Source organism: Microcaecilia unicolor, chromosome 8 (assembly GCF_901765095.1).
Source record: "Microcaecilia unicolor chromosome 8, aMicUni1.1, whole genome shotgun sequence".
NCBI lineage: Eukaryota > Metazoa > Chordata > Amphibia > Gymnophiona > Siphonopidae > Microcaecilia > Microcaecilia unicolor.
In genome coordinates, this window is record NC_044038.1 from 173,081,289 (window position 1) to 173,102,424 (window position 21,136).

Here is a 21,136-nt window from a genome sequence, read left to right on the forward strand (position 1 = left end):
ACATGGTCTGTGCCCTGAAAAGGACAGGTACAAATCAAGGTAAGGTATACACAAAAAGTAGCACATATGAGTTTATCTTGTTGGGCAGACTGGGTGGACCATGCAGGTCTTTTTCTGCCGTCATCTACTATATGTTACTATGTTACTATCTGTCCCTACTGAAGTCTGCTATTCAGTTTTATGCCAAATTCAGTTTCCCTTGAAAAGTAAGCACATGGATCTTGAAAATGCAGTCTATGCACGTACTTTTTTCCCTCCCCTGATTTAAACACAGCTGCTGGGAACATCTCCTCTCAGTGTGGCTACAAGCTCTCCTGTCATTATACAATGTGTGGATTTTTAGCCATGGCAACAGTGGGCAGGATCAGCCCTACCATACAGCAACTATGTTTTCGCATTTCTCTCTGTTTTTCAGCCCCTACTGATTTATGCAAATTAAGCCCCCTAATGAGTCTCCACACATGGCCCCACATCCCTCTGCATCCTTCATGAGCTACCCCTGATGGTGGGCAGTTTTTCAGAGGGCCGATTTACAAGAATAAAACGTTTTTCTTCTTTAGAAATCACTTAGAAGACTGCTTTCCTAATTTCCTTCATAATGTGTTTGCTAGAGCAGGATTTGTCAACAGTAAAACTCATGGCAATAATTCAGTTCATGGATGAGTGACCAGCATTCAGCATGTATGGGAAGTAGATAGGAGACAGGTGTTCTCTTGAGAGAATATTTACGTTCCCAAGACAGACCGCCTTGGATGAAGGAACAGCCTGCTCTCCAGTCCTACACTCAAACTCTGTACGTGTCTCCTGCCCAAATTTACTAGAAGAAAAATGTGAAACTTTTCTGCTACAGTGTCTGTAAAGAAACCTCAACTACAGCAAGCCAGACGGCTGTGCCATATATCTTATCCTAGCTGAACAGAAAACAGAAGGCATATTTTAGCTTTCTCAGTGGTTTCTAACCATTAACACAAGCAGTGTCATTTCATTTATTAGATTTCTCATCGAGATTTCTAGCTTGCACTGCACTGACTTTTTTCACAATTCTTTCTTCTGTCATAGCTTTTCCTACTGTGCTCGTGGTGTCACGTTTCTCATATAGGTTTCCCCTTCATTGGCCTCACAATGATACCGCTGAGTGATTAAATATTCCTTCAGCCTTCTCTACAGCCAGTAAGAGCTGATATACCACTGCAGTATCACGCACCACTCAAAACAGATACCACACTAGTGTCCCACCTTGATTTTGAAACATAAGAAAATAAGAATAGCCATACTAGGTCAGGCCGATGGTCAATCAAGCCCAGTATCCTGCTTCCAATCCAGGTCACAAATACCCAGGGGGTCTTTTACTAAGCCACAGTAGTGTTTTAGCTCAAGGTAGAAATCAGTTGGCGGTAAACACCGAGACATCCATTATATTTCTATGGGCATCTCAACGATTACCGCCAGCTCATTTCTACCGTGACCTAAAAAAGCTATCGTGGCTTAGTAAAAGGACCCCTTAATTGGTAGCAACATTCCATACTACCAATCCCAGGGACAGCAGTGGCTTCCCCCATTTCCAGTTCAATAGCAGACTATGGACTTTTCCTCCAGGAACTTGTCGAAACCTTTTTTTAAACCCAGATACGCTAACCGGCAGCAAGTTCCAGAGCTTAACTATTCTATGGGTGAAAAAATATTTCCTCCTATTTGTTTTAAAAGTATTTTCATGTAACTTCATTGAGTGGCCCCTGGTCTTTGTACCTGCCAGTTGATATTCAGCTGGCCATGGAAGGGGCGTGGACAGGTCAGGGACATTTCTAGAATTTGCGCACAATGTTACAGAATACAGCAGATCTGCACCTAATTTAGGTGTGAGATTCTACACCAGATTTCAGTTGGTGTAAATCCTCACACCCATCCCGGCACTAAGCGTTATTCTATAAGCAACGCAAAACGCAGAGAACCGTTGATAGATTAGTGTTTAGCACTCATTTTTTTCAGTGCCCAAATTTGGATGCCATTCACTGAATTTAGCCCAAGATGGGCAGCAAGTCCATAATATAAGCATATTTCATGTTTGTTTAAGTAATTTTGCCTTCCCTTGATGTGGGCTTGTTGGTTTTCTTTTTGATTTAAATACTGTATTTTGATTCCATTTCTTGTACTTATAATAAATAAATTGTACTTATAAAAAAATCATTAAATAAAAAAAAAAACATACATGTAAGCGCCCATTTCTGCAGATAAAGCCCTGTTTTAGCCAAGGAAATGGCTCTGAAAATTCCCCTCCCTGTGCACATTCAACTTGAGCTTGTAGATAAGAGACACGTCTTAAACTGTTTTAATGGAATAGGCATGGAGAAGGGATGTACTTTTCATATGGTTTAATTCTGAAACAAAACAGAAGATACCACCAAGAAGGTGGAGGTACACTGGTTTCCTACGTGAAAAGATGCAGAAGCAAGAAGTAGGAAAGGTAGGCTCTTCTGAAATACCGGAGGAGATGCCTGTTGAGAATCAGTTCTTTATTGCAAGAAAAACTAAAAGGACTAGACTCAAACATGAAACAACATGCACGATTTAGTGATAGTGTACACTGTTACCAAACAAAATGAAACAATATAAAAAAACAAAACAGCAAAACATGTTCTGCTTGGAAAATAATGAAAAACCCAAGAGAATTGTTAAATTCCATACCTGTGGGTTTGAATCGAAGCTGTATTTGCCTGTCTGTATTTTTCCATCTTCCATGATATTTGGAGACCGAGAACTGCCTTCTGACCTGAGGAAGAAAAGTTCAAATAAAAGAAATTGATTACCAAAGGTGGTGTATTAACAGCATTACAATCTTACAAAAAAGGGGGGGAAAAACAATTCAGTCGGAGTATATAAACAACATTACACCACACTAAACTCCAACTTATATAAGCAAATATATCTTTATTATAAATACTTATGCCTTATACCAGCTATTAACTTTAAAACACTCATTCATCACCTTTCAACCACCACTCACCCTATATACTAGTTATCTAAAATGTCTTTAGAAATTTAAATATCAAACCATTATACATGAAAAAAATCCTGCTTCATCACATTAGTGAGGCAGTTCATAGCACTAATGTCCATTGCTGTAATGTGCTGTATAACGACATCCACTGTGTGATCCTTTGTTAGTCAATTTTAGATAACTAGTATATAGGGTGAGTGGTGGTTGAAAGGTGATGAATGAGTGTTTTAATGTTTAAAGTTAATAGCTGGTATAAGGCATAAGTATTTATAATAAAGAGATATTTGCATATATAAGTTACTACTACTACTACTACTACTATTTAGCATTTCTATAGCGCTACAAGGCATACGCAGCGCTGCACAAACATAGAAGAAAGACAGTCCCTGCTCAAAGAGCTTACAATCTAATAGACAAAAAATAAATAAAGTAAGCAAATCAAATCAATTAATGTGAACGGGAAGGAAGAGAGGAGGGTAGGTGGAGGCGAGTGGTTACAAGTGGTTACGAGTCAAAAGCAATGTTAAAGAGGTGGGCTTTCAGTCTAGATTTAAAGGTGGCCAAGGATGGAGTTTAGTGTGGTGTAATGTAGTATTAACAGCATGCCAAGCGCTTTGTAATATTCTGCATATACAGAGATGCCAAGTAACCCAGTTCCAGGGGAAAGACTTTTTGGTCATTCCTGGTTTTGCACGTATATCCCAAAGCAGGGTGGGATTTATAGTGCCTGATCCTGCCGATTGACATCAGTGCTGCAAGTCCCATAATGCAATAGGATGTGGTAGTCAGAAATCCGGGACTGTCCCAATATGTCCAGCCTGAAATTAGGTAACATATGGATTTTGAATGTGGAGATGGGAATTCTGGCCAAGAAATAACTGTTTTTTTTAAAAATATATATATCTTACTTTCTGAAACGCCTTGATCTAGCGGTATATCACATTTTTTAATAACGTAAACTAAACTAGCTGAACTGATTCTGTTGTAATGGGAAACAGGTTTCATGCAGGATACAAAAATATATTTACGGCTTGATCGTTATTTTTAATACTTCTATACTGTTGGCCAAGTCTTGGACAAAAAAAAAACAACAGACGTGTTAAAAGCCAGCAAGTCCATTTACTTAAGACATTTTGGAATAGCAGCTTTAGGATTCCATTTCCTGCAACTTCAGAAATGGAAATAAATCTCCACAGAAAAAAAAAGGCTGAGCACACAGCTTGTAATGCAGACGTTAAAGGAGCAGTATTTACTCATCGATGCAATTAGCAAATTATATTCAAATTAGACCCAGGCAGAAGCTCATCAGGAAGAGTAGAACAGACACGTATGTACAAGGTTCTGCATTAAGGGCAGCTAATACTGTGCATATGTCTGAGCAAAAAAAAAATGGATTGGCATAAGAACAGAAGAATAGTCATACTGGGTCAGACCAATGGTCCATCTAACCCAGTATCCTGTTTCCAACAGTGGCCAATCCAGATTCACAAGTACCTGGGAGAAACCCAGATAGTAACAACATTCCATGCTACCAATCCCAGGAACAGCAGTGGCTTCCCCATGGCTGTCTCAATAGCAGACTATGAACTTTTCCTCCAGGAGCTTGTCCAAACCTTTTGAAACCCAGATACATTAATTGCTGTTACCACATCCTCCGGCAAAGAGTTCCAGAGCTTAACTATTTGTTGAGTGAAAAAATATTTCCTCCTGTTTGTTTTAAAAGTATTTCCATGTAAGTTCATTGAGGGGATCTTTTACTAAGGTGCGCTAGGGTTTTTAGCGGGCGCTAAACGCGGAGATGCCCATAGGAATATAATTGGTGTCTCAGCATTTAGCGCCAGATGATTTTTAGTGTGAGCTAAAAATGCTAGCATACCTTAAAGACCCCCTGCATGTCCCCTAGTCTTTGTACTTTTTAAAACAGTAAAACATTGATTCACTTTTACCCGTTCTAGACCACTCAGGATTTTATAGACCTCAATCATAGCTCCCTTCAGCCGTCTCTTTTCTAAGCTGAAGCTGAAGAGCCCTAACCTCTTTAGCCTTTCCCCATATGAGAGGAGTTCCATCCCCTTTATCATTTTGAACCTTTTCTAATTTTGCTATATCTTTTCTGAGGTACAGTGACCGGAACTGAACACTGTAATGTTATTCTGAGGAACAAACACCAAAGCTGACCCAGAGTACAATACAAAACTTTATTAGGAAACCCATCGTGGTCCACGTTTCGCCCCAAAAGGGCTGCTTCAGGGACATAAAACTAAAAATAACATAAAAACACATGATATTTTCTGTTTTATACCTCTGAACCATTGCATATGAATTCAAATCCCCTCTTCTCCAACTGCAAGCCACAATTAATCTTTTGTCGTGAAAGTGTAGTTTCCAGAATATTGTGAATGAGGTCTCACCAGAGTCTTATACAGGGGCATAATCACCTCCTTTTTCCTACTAGCCATTCCTCTCCCTATGCACCCAAGCATCCTTCTAGCTTTTGCAGTCACCTTTTCTACCTGTTTGGCCACCTTAAAATCATGGCTTACGATCACACCCAAGTCCTGCTCCTCTTTTGTACACAAAAGATCTTCACCCCTTAAACTGTACTGTTCCCTTGGGTTTTTGTAGTCCAAATGCAAGACCCTGCATTTTTTTTAGTATTAAATCTTTTACCTTAAATTAGGTGCAGAAACTTCACTTCAGTTTTACTGTGCATCCAGATGTAATTTCAGGTAGGTGAAAAAATTAAACTTCTCCTGTTACTAAGTTTTATCTACACCCAATGATATCAAATTCACAAGTGACTTTAAGAAATTCTGTTAACCATATCCAGGACAGAGACGTATAGAGCAAGCTCCCCCCCCCCCCCCCCCCCTTTGTTTTGCTTCCTTCCCACTAAGCAGCACTTGATAGGGTAGGAGTCAGTTTGAAAAACCTGCTGAGCACTTCATTTAGGCACCATGAGTATTTTACAGAAAATGTAGGAACCTAAATTCAGGATTACTATTAATGGTGTATTTAATTACATGTTGTCAGGTTCATGTATGTTAGTAAATAGGCTATATTATATAGTAGACGCTAGTGCTAAAAATCAGAACTTTTCCTGCCTTAACTCCATCCTTGGAAGCTGTCCATTTTTAAGAACCTACATTTATGTGCTTAGTAAAACTGGGTTTCTAAATTTAGACCCTCAAGTCTAGTCAGTTTTGAAAAGGGTTAGCAGTCTAATTTTGGCACTGGAGAACTAAAAAGATACAATACATTGTCAAAGCCATCCAGTGGTCATCAGTCCAAATCGTGTCTTCCAATTTCTAGAGACGTTATGGGAAAATTTTTTGTGCTATCATTTTGTTTTGATTTTATGATTGTCATTTTGTTTTCCTGTCTACATTACTGTATATACTCGAGTATAAGCCAAGATTTTTGGAGCCAAAAATTGGGGTCTCGGCTTAAAGTCGAGTCAGAAGAAATTTCTGTTCCCCCTCCCCCAGGTGCTGACCGGCACTTCTCTCTCACTCCCCCCCCCCCTCCCCAATGACCGGCATTTCTTACCACTCCATTCTGGATTCTGCTGCTGCCGTCATTGACAAGGAAGTGAAAGCAAGCTGGGCCAGTGTAGGGCCTTGAATGCATGCTCAAGCCCCACCCCCCCCCCCCCCCCCGATTCCTGCCCTCTCAAAGTTTCCAGGAGGTCTTGGGCATGCACAGATGCTCAGGGCTGCACACTGGTCCAGCATGCTTTCATTTCTGTCGGCAGTGGCAGCCAGGAGTGGGCGGTAAGAGATACCGGTCGCACCGGGGAACGGGGTAGAAGAGTGAGAAAACCTCTCAGAAAACTTTGAAAACAAAACTAAAGACTTGGTTTTTTGTTAACATCTTTTCCGCACAGTAAATTGTTACAGCAAATTGCTGTTGCCCTCTGTCCCCTGTTCCCTTCCCTTTCCCCTGTCCTACCCCTCTGAATCTCTACCTCTCTGTTCTATCTACTTTCCTGTTAAATTTTGTATTTCCTTTCTTTTTCTCAAACTTGTTTTGATTTTATTATAAACTGCCGAGAGCTGCCAGTTAGTCATGGCGGTATAGCAAATTCAAATAAACCATAAACCTTTTCCCCAAGAGGCCAGGTACTATGCCAGATGATCAGGGCTCAGCTGTTATCACTTGTTAACGCTGGATAATGACCCCTGTTAACTGAATACAGCTCAGTGGGGATAAAGAGCAGGCATTTAGGCCCTCATGATCCAAAGCCCCGCGCTGTTCCAAACAGCGCTCTAAAAATAGCGCAGGGCTTTTCTGCATCGATGATCAGAGATAATGCATGCAAATTTAAGCAGCGCAATTATCTCTGATCAAGGGGTAGAAGTGCGGGAGAATTGTACTTGAGCATGCGCTCAGCACAATTCTCCTGCACTTGTTTGACAGGTCTGGGCTGTCAAAAGCCCAAACCTGTCAAACACAGGGGCTGGAGGTCCATGGGACCACCAAGCCCTGACTACCCCTGCTCCGAGCAAGGCAAAATGGGGGCTGGAGGTCCGGCAGACCTCCGGTCCCCCCGACGATCTCACCCCCCCAGTTCAGGGAGGGCTAGAGATCCCCCCCAAACCCCCAGAAAATATCAAGTGGCGCCGCCGGCCAAACCCTCTCCCACCCTCCCACCCAGCGAGCGACAGGGGGGGCTGGAGGTCCACCCCAACTCCCCCCCCCCACTTTGTTGTACCAATCCCTGGTGGTCCAGCGTGAGTAGGAGTAGTGACAACCCCCCTCCCGGCCCCCCCTACCCTCTCCCACCCAGCGAGCGAAGCCACCCCCCTCCCGGCCCCCCTACCTTCTCCCACCCAGCGAGCGAAGCCACCCCAACTCCCCCCCCAGCGTTGTCATACGAATCCCTGGTGGTCCAGTGTGAGTCGAAGTAGTGACAACCTCCCTCCTCTTCCAGTGGACAACACCGCAAAATGGAGGCACCCAGCCCCGCCCATTGCATCCTGGGATGCACTGGGCAGGGCTACAGACCATGTAATGGAGCGATTCCCTTACATGGTTTGTAGCCCTGCCCAGCGTATCCCAGGATGCAATGGGCTGGGCGCCGCCATTTTGCAGTGTCGTCTACTGGAAGAGGAGGGAGGCAGGCTGCGTCGCTCCTCCAACTAAAGGTAGGGGGGGCCAGGAGGGGGGTTGTTACTACTTCGACTCACACTGGACCACCAGGGATTTGTATGACAACGCTGGGGGGGGGGGGGAGTTGGGGTGGCTTCGCTCGCTGGGTGGGAGAAGGTAGGGGGGCCGGGAGGGGGGTTGTCACTATTCCTACTCACGCTGGACCACCAGGGATTGGTAAGACAACGCGGGGGGGGGGAGTTGGGGTGGACCTCCAGCCCCCCCCCCCCCCCCCCGTCGCTCGCTGGGAGGGTGGGAGAGGGTTTGGCCGGCGGTGGCAGCCACTTGACATTTTCTGGGGGTTTGGGGGGGCTGGAGACCCACCGGATCTCCAGCCCTCCCTGAACATGGGGGGGGTGGGATTGTTGGGGGGACCGGAGGTCCACCGGACCTCCAGCCCCCTGTTCGCATTTGCTTTGGGGGGGAACGGGGACCTGCCAGCATGCAACTGCATGCTGGACAGGGCTCACCATTCCTCCCCAATGATCGGCACAAACCCTAACGCCAGCTCGGAGCTGGCGTAGAGTTTGCCGCGGCCAGTGACCCAATCTTTGGCGCGCTGGACGCTGATAATTGAGGATGAATGCGTTAAGCGCTGATTAGCATGCATTTGCAAGCTACTTGCGCTAAGAGCCCTCGAACGCGTTGTTTCACACGCTCGAGGGCTCTGATTATGGGTTGGCAGCAAACTCCGGCGCTAGTATGGCGTTAACAGCCTCTAGCGCCGGAGTTTGCTTTTGATCATGAGGGTCTTAGCTTCCTGTGATAAGGTTTTTCAATGTTTTCAGTTTACATAAATGGATCTGCAGCTCTGGTTGTCATTTGAACACTTTAACATAACATATTACTTTGCTATCCAGTAAACATAGGTGGCAAGCTGATTTATTTAATTATGCAGCTCATTTCCTAAGGGTTGGCTTTAACCAGGGCAACAGCTTTGCAATTGGCGGCTGACAAAAAGTTAAAGCTTCTTTTTTCTTTCAATCTCCATCTCCCTCTCTGTCTCATTTATGGTTACCATATTTGTCCCCCCAAAAGGAGGACAAACATGTCCCGCCCCCACCACACACCCACCCCCTGTCACACCCGCCCACCCCTTTCACACCCTCGCTCCGCCCCCTGTCACATTTTCCACTCCCCCCTGTCACATACCCCATCGCCCCCCCTCCCCTTACCTTACTACTGCCCTGGTGGTCTAGTGACCTCTTCGGGGCAGGAAAGAGCCCCCTCTTTCCTGCCCGGAGCGCTGTCCTGCATGCATCCTTCCTGTTGCTGATCCTCAGCGCCGATTCAAAATGGCCACCGAGAGTTGAAGTCTTGCAAGGTCACCAACTCTCGGTGGCCATTTTGAATCCGCGCTGAGAATCGGCGCTGAGAATCAGCAACAGGAAGGATGCATGCAGGGCAGCGTTCCGGGCAAGAAAGAGGGGGTCTTTCCTGCCCAGAAAGGCGGAAGAGGTCACTAGACCACCAGGGCACTAGTAAGTAAGGGAAGGGGAGGCTAGCAATCTCCCCATTTGTCTGGATTTCTGGACAAATGGGCAGGCTGGCAGGTGGGCCATCCTATAGGACGGCCCGCCCACCAGCCTGCCCGCTTATCCAGAAATCCGGATAAACGGGCAGATTGGCAAAACCCGCCCGGTTGCCCGGAAATGCCCTCAAAAAAAGGACATGTCCGGGTAAATCTAGACATATGGTAACCCTAGTCTCATTCTCTCTCCCTCCCTCCTCCTATCACTGACGCTCTATACGCCTCCCATTGCACCATTAGCCAGCCCTTACATCTCCTTCTCACTCCTCCTCACCCTTTGGTTTCCCACTTCTCAGAGGGATAGCACCATGTTGCTTTTTGGCGTCACCTCCTCACATGCATTATGTGGGTGGGCCCTGCAGTAATGCCAATTTATCCAAGCACAAGCCAGCCAGGACCCCAGGAAACAATCACTCTCATTTTCCCAGCCAACCTCAGTCACAATCTTATCAGCAAAGCAGAGGTGACTGGCAGGATCATTCATTTGAAATCTTAAGTCCCAGGCAGAGGAAGGGCACCAAACTAGTTCGCACAGGGACCTGCAATTGCTAAGGCCAACCCTGATTACCTAGCCTTGCACAGACTATGTTCACAAGTACTAAATAACACTAAACTTAACTCTTCCTCCTTGATTACCTAATATACTCTGTCACTCATTAACTCTAACGCAATACCACTCTGCATTTCTCATACCGGAATTGGCGATCACCATCACGGTACTATGTAAGCCACATTGAGCCTGCAAATAGGTGGGAAAATGTGGGATATAAATGCAACAAATAAATAAATAAATAAATATCAAATGGACAAATCAAATGCACAACATTTTGCAAATGAATAGCGTGCAGTCATTGATGTAGTGCACGAACATGTAGTTCCAACTTCTGTGCACATTACTATATATGTGGAGGAGTAGCCTAGAGGTTAGAACACCAGAAGTGCCGGGTTCAAATCCCACTGCTGCTTCTTGTGATCTTGGGCAAGTCACTTAACCTTCCATTGCCTCAGGCACAAAATTAGATTACAAACCCTCCAGGGACAGGGAAATACCCAGTATACCTGAATGTAACTCACCTTGAGCTGCTACTGAAAAAGGTGTGAGCAAATCCAAATAAATAAATAAATACTGCATGGACCTCTTTGCTAGGCACCTAAACCATATCAAAATGAATCCCCTGGAATCTGGGGAAGAAAGCCACCTTTTAGACATGACTATCTGTATACCATATGTTCAAGCTAGGGACAATGCTGCCATCCATCTCTTGCAGTTTTCACTCCAGGAAGATATGGCATTAATACAGAGCACGGATACTCAAGCTCAGTCCTCCCTAATATCCCTAATGAATATGCTGGAGAGATATTTGCAAACCAAGAAGATAACAGGCATGCAAATCTCTCTCCTGCATATTCATTGGGGGTTTGCAGCCCTCAAGAACTGAATCGGTGCACCCCTGCTGGAAAGAAATGGTAAATGGATAGTAACATTGACCTCTTGAAGCAGGGCAACCCATAAGGCCATGAAAGCACACAAAGGGAGGTGAGAGAAGAGGTATTAAGAGAATATTGACAAGTGAGATAAAGGAAGAAATCTAATGAAAGGTTTGAGGAGGAACAAACCTGAACAAATAGTGACTTAATACTGATGTTCAGCAGCTGAGCTGGTCACTTAGTTGAAAGCTACTTCTGGAGGTCTTCCTTCTTACTGAATGTGCTTGGAAAAAATGGGGTTTCATTTTGATTTCTGTTTATTTCATTTCTTATATGTCTACAAGCCCAAAAGCTATTAAAGTGATGTACATTCAGATGTAGTAGGTCATTCCCTGTCCCTGGGGAGCATATCATTGAAGTTGGTATTTTGGAAAGAGTAAACAAACGATTCACGTCTACCCTTTGCACTCCACTCATTATTTTATAGACCTCTATCTTCCCAAAGCCGTCTCTTCTCCAAGCTGAAGAGCCCTAGAAGCTTCAGCCTTTCCTCATAAGGAAGTTGTCCCATCCCCTTTATCATTTTTGTCGCCCTTCTCTGTACCTTTTCTAATTCCATTATATCTTTTTTGCGATGCGGCGACCAGAATTGAACACAATATCCGAGGTGTTTCCAGAGCCTTCCTGTAGGGTTGTGATGATAGCAGTGATGCAGAGCCACAAACGCATGTCAAACTTTGAGATAAAGCACAATCAAAATAGTAGAAGTCCTATGAAGCTGGAATACTGTAAGCTTTGGCAGAAATTCAAGGAACTTTTCCCCAATACCTTGATAGGGTTGACGAAGGGGGAGGGGGAAACACTAGAAAGGAACAGAGGATGCACATCAGAATGGCCAATGAACAACATATACAGATCCTCAGCAGTGTTGAGCAGTGGCAGAGCAGAAAGTTCTTGGATTTCATGTCTTACACTGTTACCTGCTAGCTTGTTCGCGAGATTATATGGACTTCTTCCATATTCTGTGCTTGACGGATTTTTGGCTGTTCATTGATGATGCGTTTGTACTGAATTTGTGCTTATCCTATGTTGATCAATAAATAAATTGGGGAAAAAAAAGGCACTGCTCAACCTAAAAAAAAATCTTGTATAAAACCCACCCGATCTCTTTGCCTATACACCAAGGCAGTTCTTGAGGAGTGATATCAGTAACCACAATGAAGTCAGAAGCAAAGGTCACTGTCATCTGGGATTTGCTGAGATTTTCCTTCTGTTTGACTTTTCAAATGAATGAGCTTCTGTATTACTTCTCTAGAATTTCATACAATGTGGGTGGAAGAGAAATGAACGGCCTTTGACGCTGATTTATACAATTTAGAATATGTTCCCTCTTGCCAGCTTAAAAAAAAAGGGAATTAGGAAAACAGAGGTTTAAGCATCAAGCAGCTTTCCAGCTCCCTAGCAATATTTCTTCTGAAATAATACAGATATTTTCCAGTGAATGATACGCTCAGCGGACATTTATTCATGGATGTTTTTCTGCAGGAGGGATAAGAACTAGTGTGGGGTGTATGAACTCTGTGCTGTCATGTTATTATATGCAGGATACACACACACACACACACACACACACACATATATATATATATATAAACATCAAACTTGCTTAACTAACAAAAGCCCTGTTGGAATACACAGCTCGCATGCTATAGAAGAAACTAGTCCAGCCTTTAAACTGTCAAGATAAAGATATGCCCTGCATTCACACCCCAGTCACTGGCCACCACCGAGACAAATTACTGAAGGTAATGTACTGCAGCCCACTCCCCTGGCTCCTGGTACTTGTGACTGGCAACACAGACTTTTGCCAGAATGTGTCACACAGATGGTTGGTTTCCCCGGTTCTAGAGAATCTTATGGCCATCTGCTCACAATGAATACTAGCCAAATGGCCAAAGCAGGAGCACAAAAAGGGTAACCAGACAGATGAACAAAAGCCTTACTTTTTTAATTTTGTAGAATATGGAAAAACACAGTAATGCAGCTAGTCTCATTTTTCCAGCTGAACTTTGTTTTTGTGAGTCAGACTGTGCTGGGTGAATCGTTTAAGAAACAAGAAAGCCATTTAAACACAAATAATGCACAAGGGTGGCCATCGTTCGATGAGGGGATAAGGAGCACAAGCCAAGGGCACAATTGCTCACCCCTTTGATTTTAATGTCACAGAAGCCCACTCAATCAGCACGGAAAGACCGAGAATGTGCTCAGAGTCCCAACTCCATTCGTCGTGAGGAGAAACAACTTCATCAAACCAGAAAGCTTTACAATGTTTGGTGCCATTATGGTCCTGGGCAAACACCCTCACCAGTTCCAGTATACTTCATCTAACATAAATAATACACGCAGCATGGCACCTAGGAATTACCGATGTGACATAAAACCGACTGCTAAGAGCAGGTGCCTGCTTTTACCACAAGAAAGCAGAGCCCTGTTCAGCAGAAAACTGTCAGTTTGACACACCTGGCATCTTGAAGTGACCCTTTGGCTCAGGAGCAGAATTTTTTCCCAGCGGGTTCCCTGCAGCTGAATCAACCAGCCAGGCCACCCAGGGAGCTCACAGCCAGGCATGTCAACCATGTGCAAAACCACAGGAAGACTGTCATCCCGTAAACCAGGTGCATGAAAGAGGCTTGTCTCCTGGAAATCCTTTACTACATCTGGCACATAAGATATTACAGGATCATGTGCACGGTCTGTGTGCAATCCGCAGTGTGTACGCAGGCAGCAGAGCATCACAGACCATTCATTGAAGCAGCTCAACTAGGAAACGTTCCCACAATTTATACTTCATTTCTAGGAATTTTTAATGTCTAGAGCTTTCCTGAGTTTTTCTTCCTTAATGTCCCTGACCCTAATGCATCGAGGTATGTGGCATCACTGCTTTAGTTATCAGATTTTTAAACAAGGAGAAAAACAGATCAAGTCAAATTTATCAGTGACTTCACTCATTGCTTATTAGAGCATCATTTCTGAGAAATTTCCCATTTACAGCTTTTTCCTGGGTTTATCTGTAACTGGATGCTTGGTAGGAACTTGTCCTCTAAAGGAACATAACACCTACTTTCCTTTCCACAACTTCCCTATGAGGAAAGGCTAAAGCGTCTAGGGCTCTTCATCTTGGAGAAGAGACGGCTGAGGGGAGATATGATAGAGGTCTATAAAATAATGAGTGGAGTGGAATGGGTAGACGTGAATCGTTTGTTTACTCTTTCCAAAAATACTAGGATAAGGGGACATGCGATGAAGTTACAAAGTAGTATATTTAATACGAAATTGTAGAAAAAGTTTCTTCACTTAACGTGTAATTAAACTCTGGAATTCGTTGCCAGAGAATGGGGTAAAGGCAGTTAGCTTAGCAGGGTTTTAGAGGGGTCTGGACGGCTTCCTAAAGGAAAAGTCCATAGACCATTATTAAAATGACTTGGGGACAATCCACTGCTTATTTCTGGGATAAGCAGCATAAAATGTTTTGAGCTTTTCTAGGATCTTGCCAGGTATTTGTAACCTGGATTGGCCACTGTTGGAAACAGGATACTGGGCTTGATGGGCCTTTGGTCTGTCCCAGTGTGGCAATACTTATGTATATGTACTTATATGTAGTGTAACAGTGAAAATGTGTGCCTGTAAGGTAGCTGCTCATATTTACACCAGCCACAGAACCGCCAGAGATATGCACCTTATAGAATTACAACATTCTATAAGTTACATGTTAAAGTGTGAGTCCCACCCATGCCGAACCAAGGCTCCGTCCACATTTGCCTAGCTGTAAAATATGTACTATGCAGGGGCAGTCTAACCATTAGGCCACCTGAGGCGGGGGCCTCAGGTGGCACTCTTTCAGGAGTGGCATATCCCCTTTCCTTCCTCCACCCATTCCCTGAGTTTACCTTCTTTCTTCATGTTCCAAAAGCTGGAAACTGCAGGCGCGATTCCCATACACTGCCCTGACACCAGCACCCGACTGTTCTCTTTACTGCGGCCGCCTCTCTGATGTAACTTCCTGTTTCCTCAGAGGTGGCCGCAGTAGAGAAAGATCCATGCCCACACTGCGCGCCAGGGGTTATACTAGGTTTGAGCTGGCGTAAGTCCAGCATCCGTTTCAGAATGGCACTTGGCACCAATTTATTCCGGTGCTGAATTTTGACCACCATTTATAGAATTTCCTCCTAACTGTTCAACTTCACTACTGCTCTCTTCTAGGCACATCAAACGCCAGCTGTTTTCTGCACAAAAATCCAACCCTTGGACTTTCTCTTGCTGGGGTCATCGGCTCTCAACTTGGCTTTCATTTTGGAAAGAAGTTTCAGTGGAAACTGTCTTGATGAGGCAAACCAAAAACACTTCCAAGGTTTATTTCCTTGATGTCTATTTATCATTTTCACTTAAGGAAAAAAAAATCTCTGCTCGATGTTCTATTTTGATAGCAGCTATTAAAATAAAGAAAGCAAAAGGGAACTATGCCCTTCTTTAATCTGCTTTCTAGTTAGTTTCCAGGGTGCTATTCACACATTTATTTGCAGGCTTTGTAAACAGCGTCTCAGGTATTCTGTAACCTGTGTAATGTACAGTGTAACTATTATCAGCACACGCCTGAATTAACAGCACCCTGAACTGATTAAAAGCAGTAAAACAGTCTAAGGAACACTATAAAAGAATGAAACTGAAGAGTTAAGAAAAGAAAACATACTAACTCTGTGACTGTGATACCTAACCAGGCCTGCTCACATACACTTATAGTAATTAGAAATAGCCTTTATTTAGGGGGATGAGGCCTCCTGGAGGGCAGATTGACTATAATTTGAGGTCCCCTGCAAGAAATAATGTTAAGCCTCTCCTCAATTATGAACACAAATCTCTCTGCAAATTGATTTTTTTTTTATGTGCTTGTAAAAACCCTGTACTTATATGAAATTTGCTTTGATTCTTCTTCCATTTCCTCCTGCTCCTTTGGACTTCCAGCTCAACTTAGACACAGGCTTATTCATTAGCAACTATCCAGGGATTCTTGATCTATTTGATATCCCTTCTTCCCTCTCCTGATTACCTAGTCTGGTCATTGAAGTGATAGTCCTGGGCTGGGTGCTAAACACCTGAGGCTCCTTCAGGAAACCTGCAATCATGGACTCTGAATCATATGATTCTATGAGGTGCCCTTTCCTTGCATCATCCCTGGTTTTGGCCAACCTGAACCAAGAGTCGAACTCAGCTCCCTACATGGCTCATCTTCAGGGATGGCCTGTGATTTCCTCCTTAAATACCAGCTAGTTCCTCTGTGCAGCCCTTCAGAGTGGATGTCTGCTAGGACAGGGAGATGCAGAAAGGGAGCCTGGAGCTTGTCCTACTTATTTCGGTTTATAATCATTATATATCAGGATGTGGATTATAAACTGCTTAGTACATGAAAAACAGGCTACCTTAAAACATGTTTTGCCTGTTATTCAGCAATAACTTGTGCGTTGGCTATTTTTGTAAAATATTTTTTGAGGGAGTGTCGTTGGTGCAGAATAGGCTTGGAAGTGTTAACTAGCTGGCGCATTCATATTAGCATGTGTTAACTGGTTAACATTGAGTTAATGTAGGAACACTTAGGGGTCCTTTTGCTAAGCCACAGTAAAAAGTTGCACCTACAAAAAAATTTCTTTTTTTTCCCCCAAAAATGGACGTGTGGCAAAATCAAAATTGCCGTGCGTCCATTTTGCGTCTTAGACCTTACTGCCAGCCAAAGACCTAGCGGTAAAGAATTTGGGTGGTAATGACCTATGCGCATCAGATGCCTCTTGGCACACGTCTGCTACACACGGCCAAAAATATAAAATATTTTTCAGATGCACGTAGCGGATGTGCGCCAAAAATGAAATTATCACAAGAGCCACGTGGTAGTCGGGCGGTAAGTCTATTTTGGCATGCATTGGACGCACGTAGACACTTATGCGGCTTAGTAAAAGGGGCCCCTTAGCATCTCCTAAATAGCGCATGACCTAAAAAACAAAAATGCCTTAAACTGTGTAGCACTGAATCTGGGTTTAGCATGTGAGAAAGTCCCAAGTTAAACTGATAAGCCCAGATTCTAATACCCTTTAATAAAAGGGTCCCATAATGCCAGAGGAATGTCTTAGGTCCATAGTTCCCACTATGGAACAGCGATACAACTAGGTATTTTAACGCTCTAGGACAAGCAAATAACTCCTGTCCCTCTCTCCCTCCAGCTCTCCCTTTGATTCCCTGTCATCTTTCCTTTGCTCTCTACACAGCACTCTCTTCCTGGCTTTTCATCCACTGCTGGAGCATGCCTGCCTTTCAGTCATTTCTCTGGTCATCTAGCTCACCCTAGTTACAGCTCTGCTTCAGAATTAAAACCAGAAGCAGTTCAATTTGAATTCAGTAAGAAGGAGACCTGTGGCGTTGACAGCCTCAGACTGAAAGGACCAAGTCTCGGATAGCAAAGGAATCTGGAAGAAGCAAAGCACTGACAAAGCCCAACCTTCTGGAACATGTGCAAATGCTGCAAAAGAAAACTCTGGAGAGTTAGCATCTGGATTTAAACCCAGCAAGCACTGTAACCTGCAGCCTAGAAGGGGCTGAACCTCTGGCCCTTAGAGCAAAGAGATGGGGTTGTGAGCCCATGAACTTATGAATAGCTAGGGAGACTGTCCTCCCTCTACATTTAACAAATAGTCACAGAAGTACTAAGCAGTGACTATCTTAAAGCTGAGCGGAAGAGTCAGCCTAATGGTTAGAGCAGTGGGGATCCTGGTTCAAATTCCACCGCAGCTCCTTCTTATTTTAGGCAAAATACTTAACCCTCCATTGTCTCAGGTACAAATTCAAGATTGTGAGCCCTCCAGGCATATAAAAGTACCTGAATGTACCCTGGTTCAATAACTTGGAGATGGGAGTTAAAAAAAAATGCTGAACTTTATATTTGCAAGAACTATTACAGTAGGGATGAAGTTTGCATGTACTATCCTTTAATGGCTTTTTACAGAAATTGGACTTTGCTTAAACCCTACACTATTAAAATGTTTTATTATGAATTGTGTAGACTATGCCATACTTTGTAATGTTATTTGAATATTTTTACTGCTGTAATTGTCTATTGCTCGTGTTTGATTTATTCTTACTGTGCACCACCTTGAGTGAATTCCTTCAAAAAGGCAGTAAATAAATCCTAATAAAATTGTTTGTAAACCCTTCCATTTAGTGGAACTGTCTTTGCTTGGGGGGGTCTTTATTAAAACATTATTGGTACCTTTACCTCTCTAGTGCCTCCTCTTTCTTGTGAAACCTATGGACCATCCCCACTTTAGTATTTCTTGGCGATTTCTTACCTAGGGTATTTTGTCTCCTCTTTCTTTGTTGAACTTTATATTTGCACATCTGTTCCAGACCTACTACTTCTTTCTGATATGGTAACTTATCATGGGACTTGTTTGTTTGATCTTTGTGCGACTATCAGGGTTTGGGAGAGAGAAGATGAGATGTGCCATTATTGCTTTCTACTGAAAATCTCAAGTGCTTTCCCTGCTTTCTGCACCTCTGTCCTTATCCCAGAGACATGACACTTAGACAGGCAGCCCAGCCTATTCATTTTCTGCAAATCCTTTAGTATCCAGAGGTAAAACCAAACTAAATTCAAAAGGGTCAACAACTTAGAAGTAAGGACCAAGACTGCCATCCAAGCAAACCATCCTGCTTTCAAAATTTACCTCTTCCCCTACACCTGCTAATCCTCCAACAGAAAAGGGACCGAAGTATATAGCAGGATTTCCTGCTTATGATCAAATGTGCAGAAACCACACTAGACTCTCCTGCAGTTCCCATTTTTTAACTCACCTGAACAAACACCTGTAAGATTAAGGTCACAAAATGTCTGCCATCTCCCTTCCCTTCAGTCACATCAAAAAATGTTTTGCAGAAAGACCACCAGCTGGCGGCTCTGAATGGGTCTTCAAATTACCTCTTCCATTGTCCAAGCAGCCAATAATGTGTCTTTGAACTTGAACAGGGGAGCTTAGTGCATGATCTCACTCCTCAATCAAGGAATATTTAGTTAGTCAGCTGGCACGTCAAGTTAAATTTTTTCCATTGGAAGAGGACTTGAGTATTTACTCAATGCCATTTCTCTTTCTCCAAATTACAGCAACACCTTACTACTACTACTACTTGACATTTCTAAAGCGCTACTAGGGTTACACAGCGCTGTACAATTTAACATAGAAGGACAGTCCCTGCTCAAAGGAGCTTAAAATCTAAAGGACAAATGTATAGTCAGTCAAATAGGGGCAGTCTACATTTCCTGAGAGGTATAAAGGTTAGGTGCCGAAAGCAACACTGAAGAGGTGGGCTTTGAGCAAGGATTTGAAGATGGGTAGGGAGGGGGCTTGGCGTAAGGGCTTAGGAAGTTGATTCCAAGCATAGGGTGAGGCGAGGCAGAATGAGCGGAGCCTGGAGTTGGCGGTGGTGGAGAAGGGTACTGAGAGGAGGGATTTGTCCTGTGAGCGGAGGTTACGGGCGGGAACGTAAGGGGAAATGAGGGTAGAGAGGTAATGAGGGGCTGCAGACTGAGTGCATTTGTAGGTGAGAAGGAGAAGCTTGAACTGTATGTGGTATCTGATTGGAAGCCAGTGAAGTGACCTGAGAAGAGGGGTGATATGAGTATATCGGTTCAGGCGGAATATAAGACGTGCAGCAGAGTTCTGAACAGATTGAAGGGGGGATAGATAGACCTTAAAGCAATATGGCTGATTTTTTTTTATTATTATTTATTTAGATTTTGCTCACACCCTTTTCAGTAGTAACTCAAGGTGAGTTACATTCAGGTCTGTTACCTAAATAGGCAGAGGGTATGGTATTAGATGCTAGTTTATGTTGATGATCTCTCGTTTCCTTACAACAGATGATGCCATTATAGAAACATGGAACATGTAAGCAGATAAATTCCATAAGGGTCATGTGGTCTGCCCAGTTCCATGTCTTCTGACAGTCTTTGCTTTCAGGAACAACTGTGTGTGGGGTGGGGTGGGGGGATGGGGAGGGTTCTGTTGTACCCTAGTAAGAATAATGGTTTATTCTTATGTGAGGGTGATGCTTGGAAGCTCTGCAATAAAAGTACAACAGCTATCACCGAGGGCAGGGCTGACGAAATGAAAGTCATCCAAGGAATGTACAACAGAGGACAGCTTGTTTTTCCAACATAATACCAAGTGCAATAATGAACTGAATGTTTCAAACAGAGAACAAGACACAGAACAACCCATGAGCACACATTTGTCAGTTTGTCATAATAGAAGTTGCCCCTGAGCAAAAAAAAAACAAAAGAGGGAAGGACACAGGATCAGCGGCGATCCTAGGTCGGCTGCCACCCGGGGCTGATCACTGCTGCGCACCCCCCCCCCCAGGTGCAGCGGTGTCCGTCCCCCCAGGGTGCAGCAAGACACCCCCCCCCAGCGCAATGACAGCCCCCTCCCGGGCGCATCAAGCCCCACGGGTGCATTCTTGGCTGCTGGAGGGCGCAGAGAGCAGCCCCGCGCCTGTCGGCTCCACTGACTCCCTGCTCCCTCTGCCCCAGAACAGGAAGTAACCTGTTCCAGGGCAGAGGGAGCAGGGAACCAGCGGAGCTGACAGGCGCGCGGCTGCTCTCTGCACTCTCCAGCAGCGTGCACCCGGGGCGGACCGCCCCCACCGCCCTGCCCTTGCTACGCCACTGCACAGGATGAATGGGTAAAAAGCAGTAAGCAGATTCAATATCCACCTTGGAAAGAGGTGTGCCCTTGCGCACCCTGAAACATCATGATTGAATGATGAATATATATGATGCCATCGATAAATTTCTTCAAGTAGGTTGTAAATAAATCCTAAGAATATAAGAATAGCCATACTGAGTCTGACCAATGGTCCATTTAGCCCAGTATCCTGCTTCCAACAGTGGCCAATCCAGGTCACAAGTACCTGGCAGAACGATGTGCAAAAGA

At 44.0% G+C, this 21,136-nt stretch overlaps 1 protein-coding gene across 1 annotated transcript in view; it reads right to left on the reverse strand.

Moving 5' to 3' along the window:
• PDLIM4 (PDZ and LIM domain 4) overlaps positions 1–21,136 on the reverse strand; it is a 122,295-nt gene that overhangs the window by 48,915 nt on the left and 52,244 nt on the right. Inside the window, exon 3 of the mRNA XM_030211541.1 lies at positions 2,683–2,767. Within this exon, the coding sequence (XP_030067401.1) occupies positions 2,683–2,767 (85 nt within the window). The remainder of the gene's footprint in view (positions 1–2,682; positions 2,768–21,136) is intronic.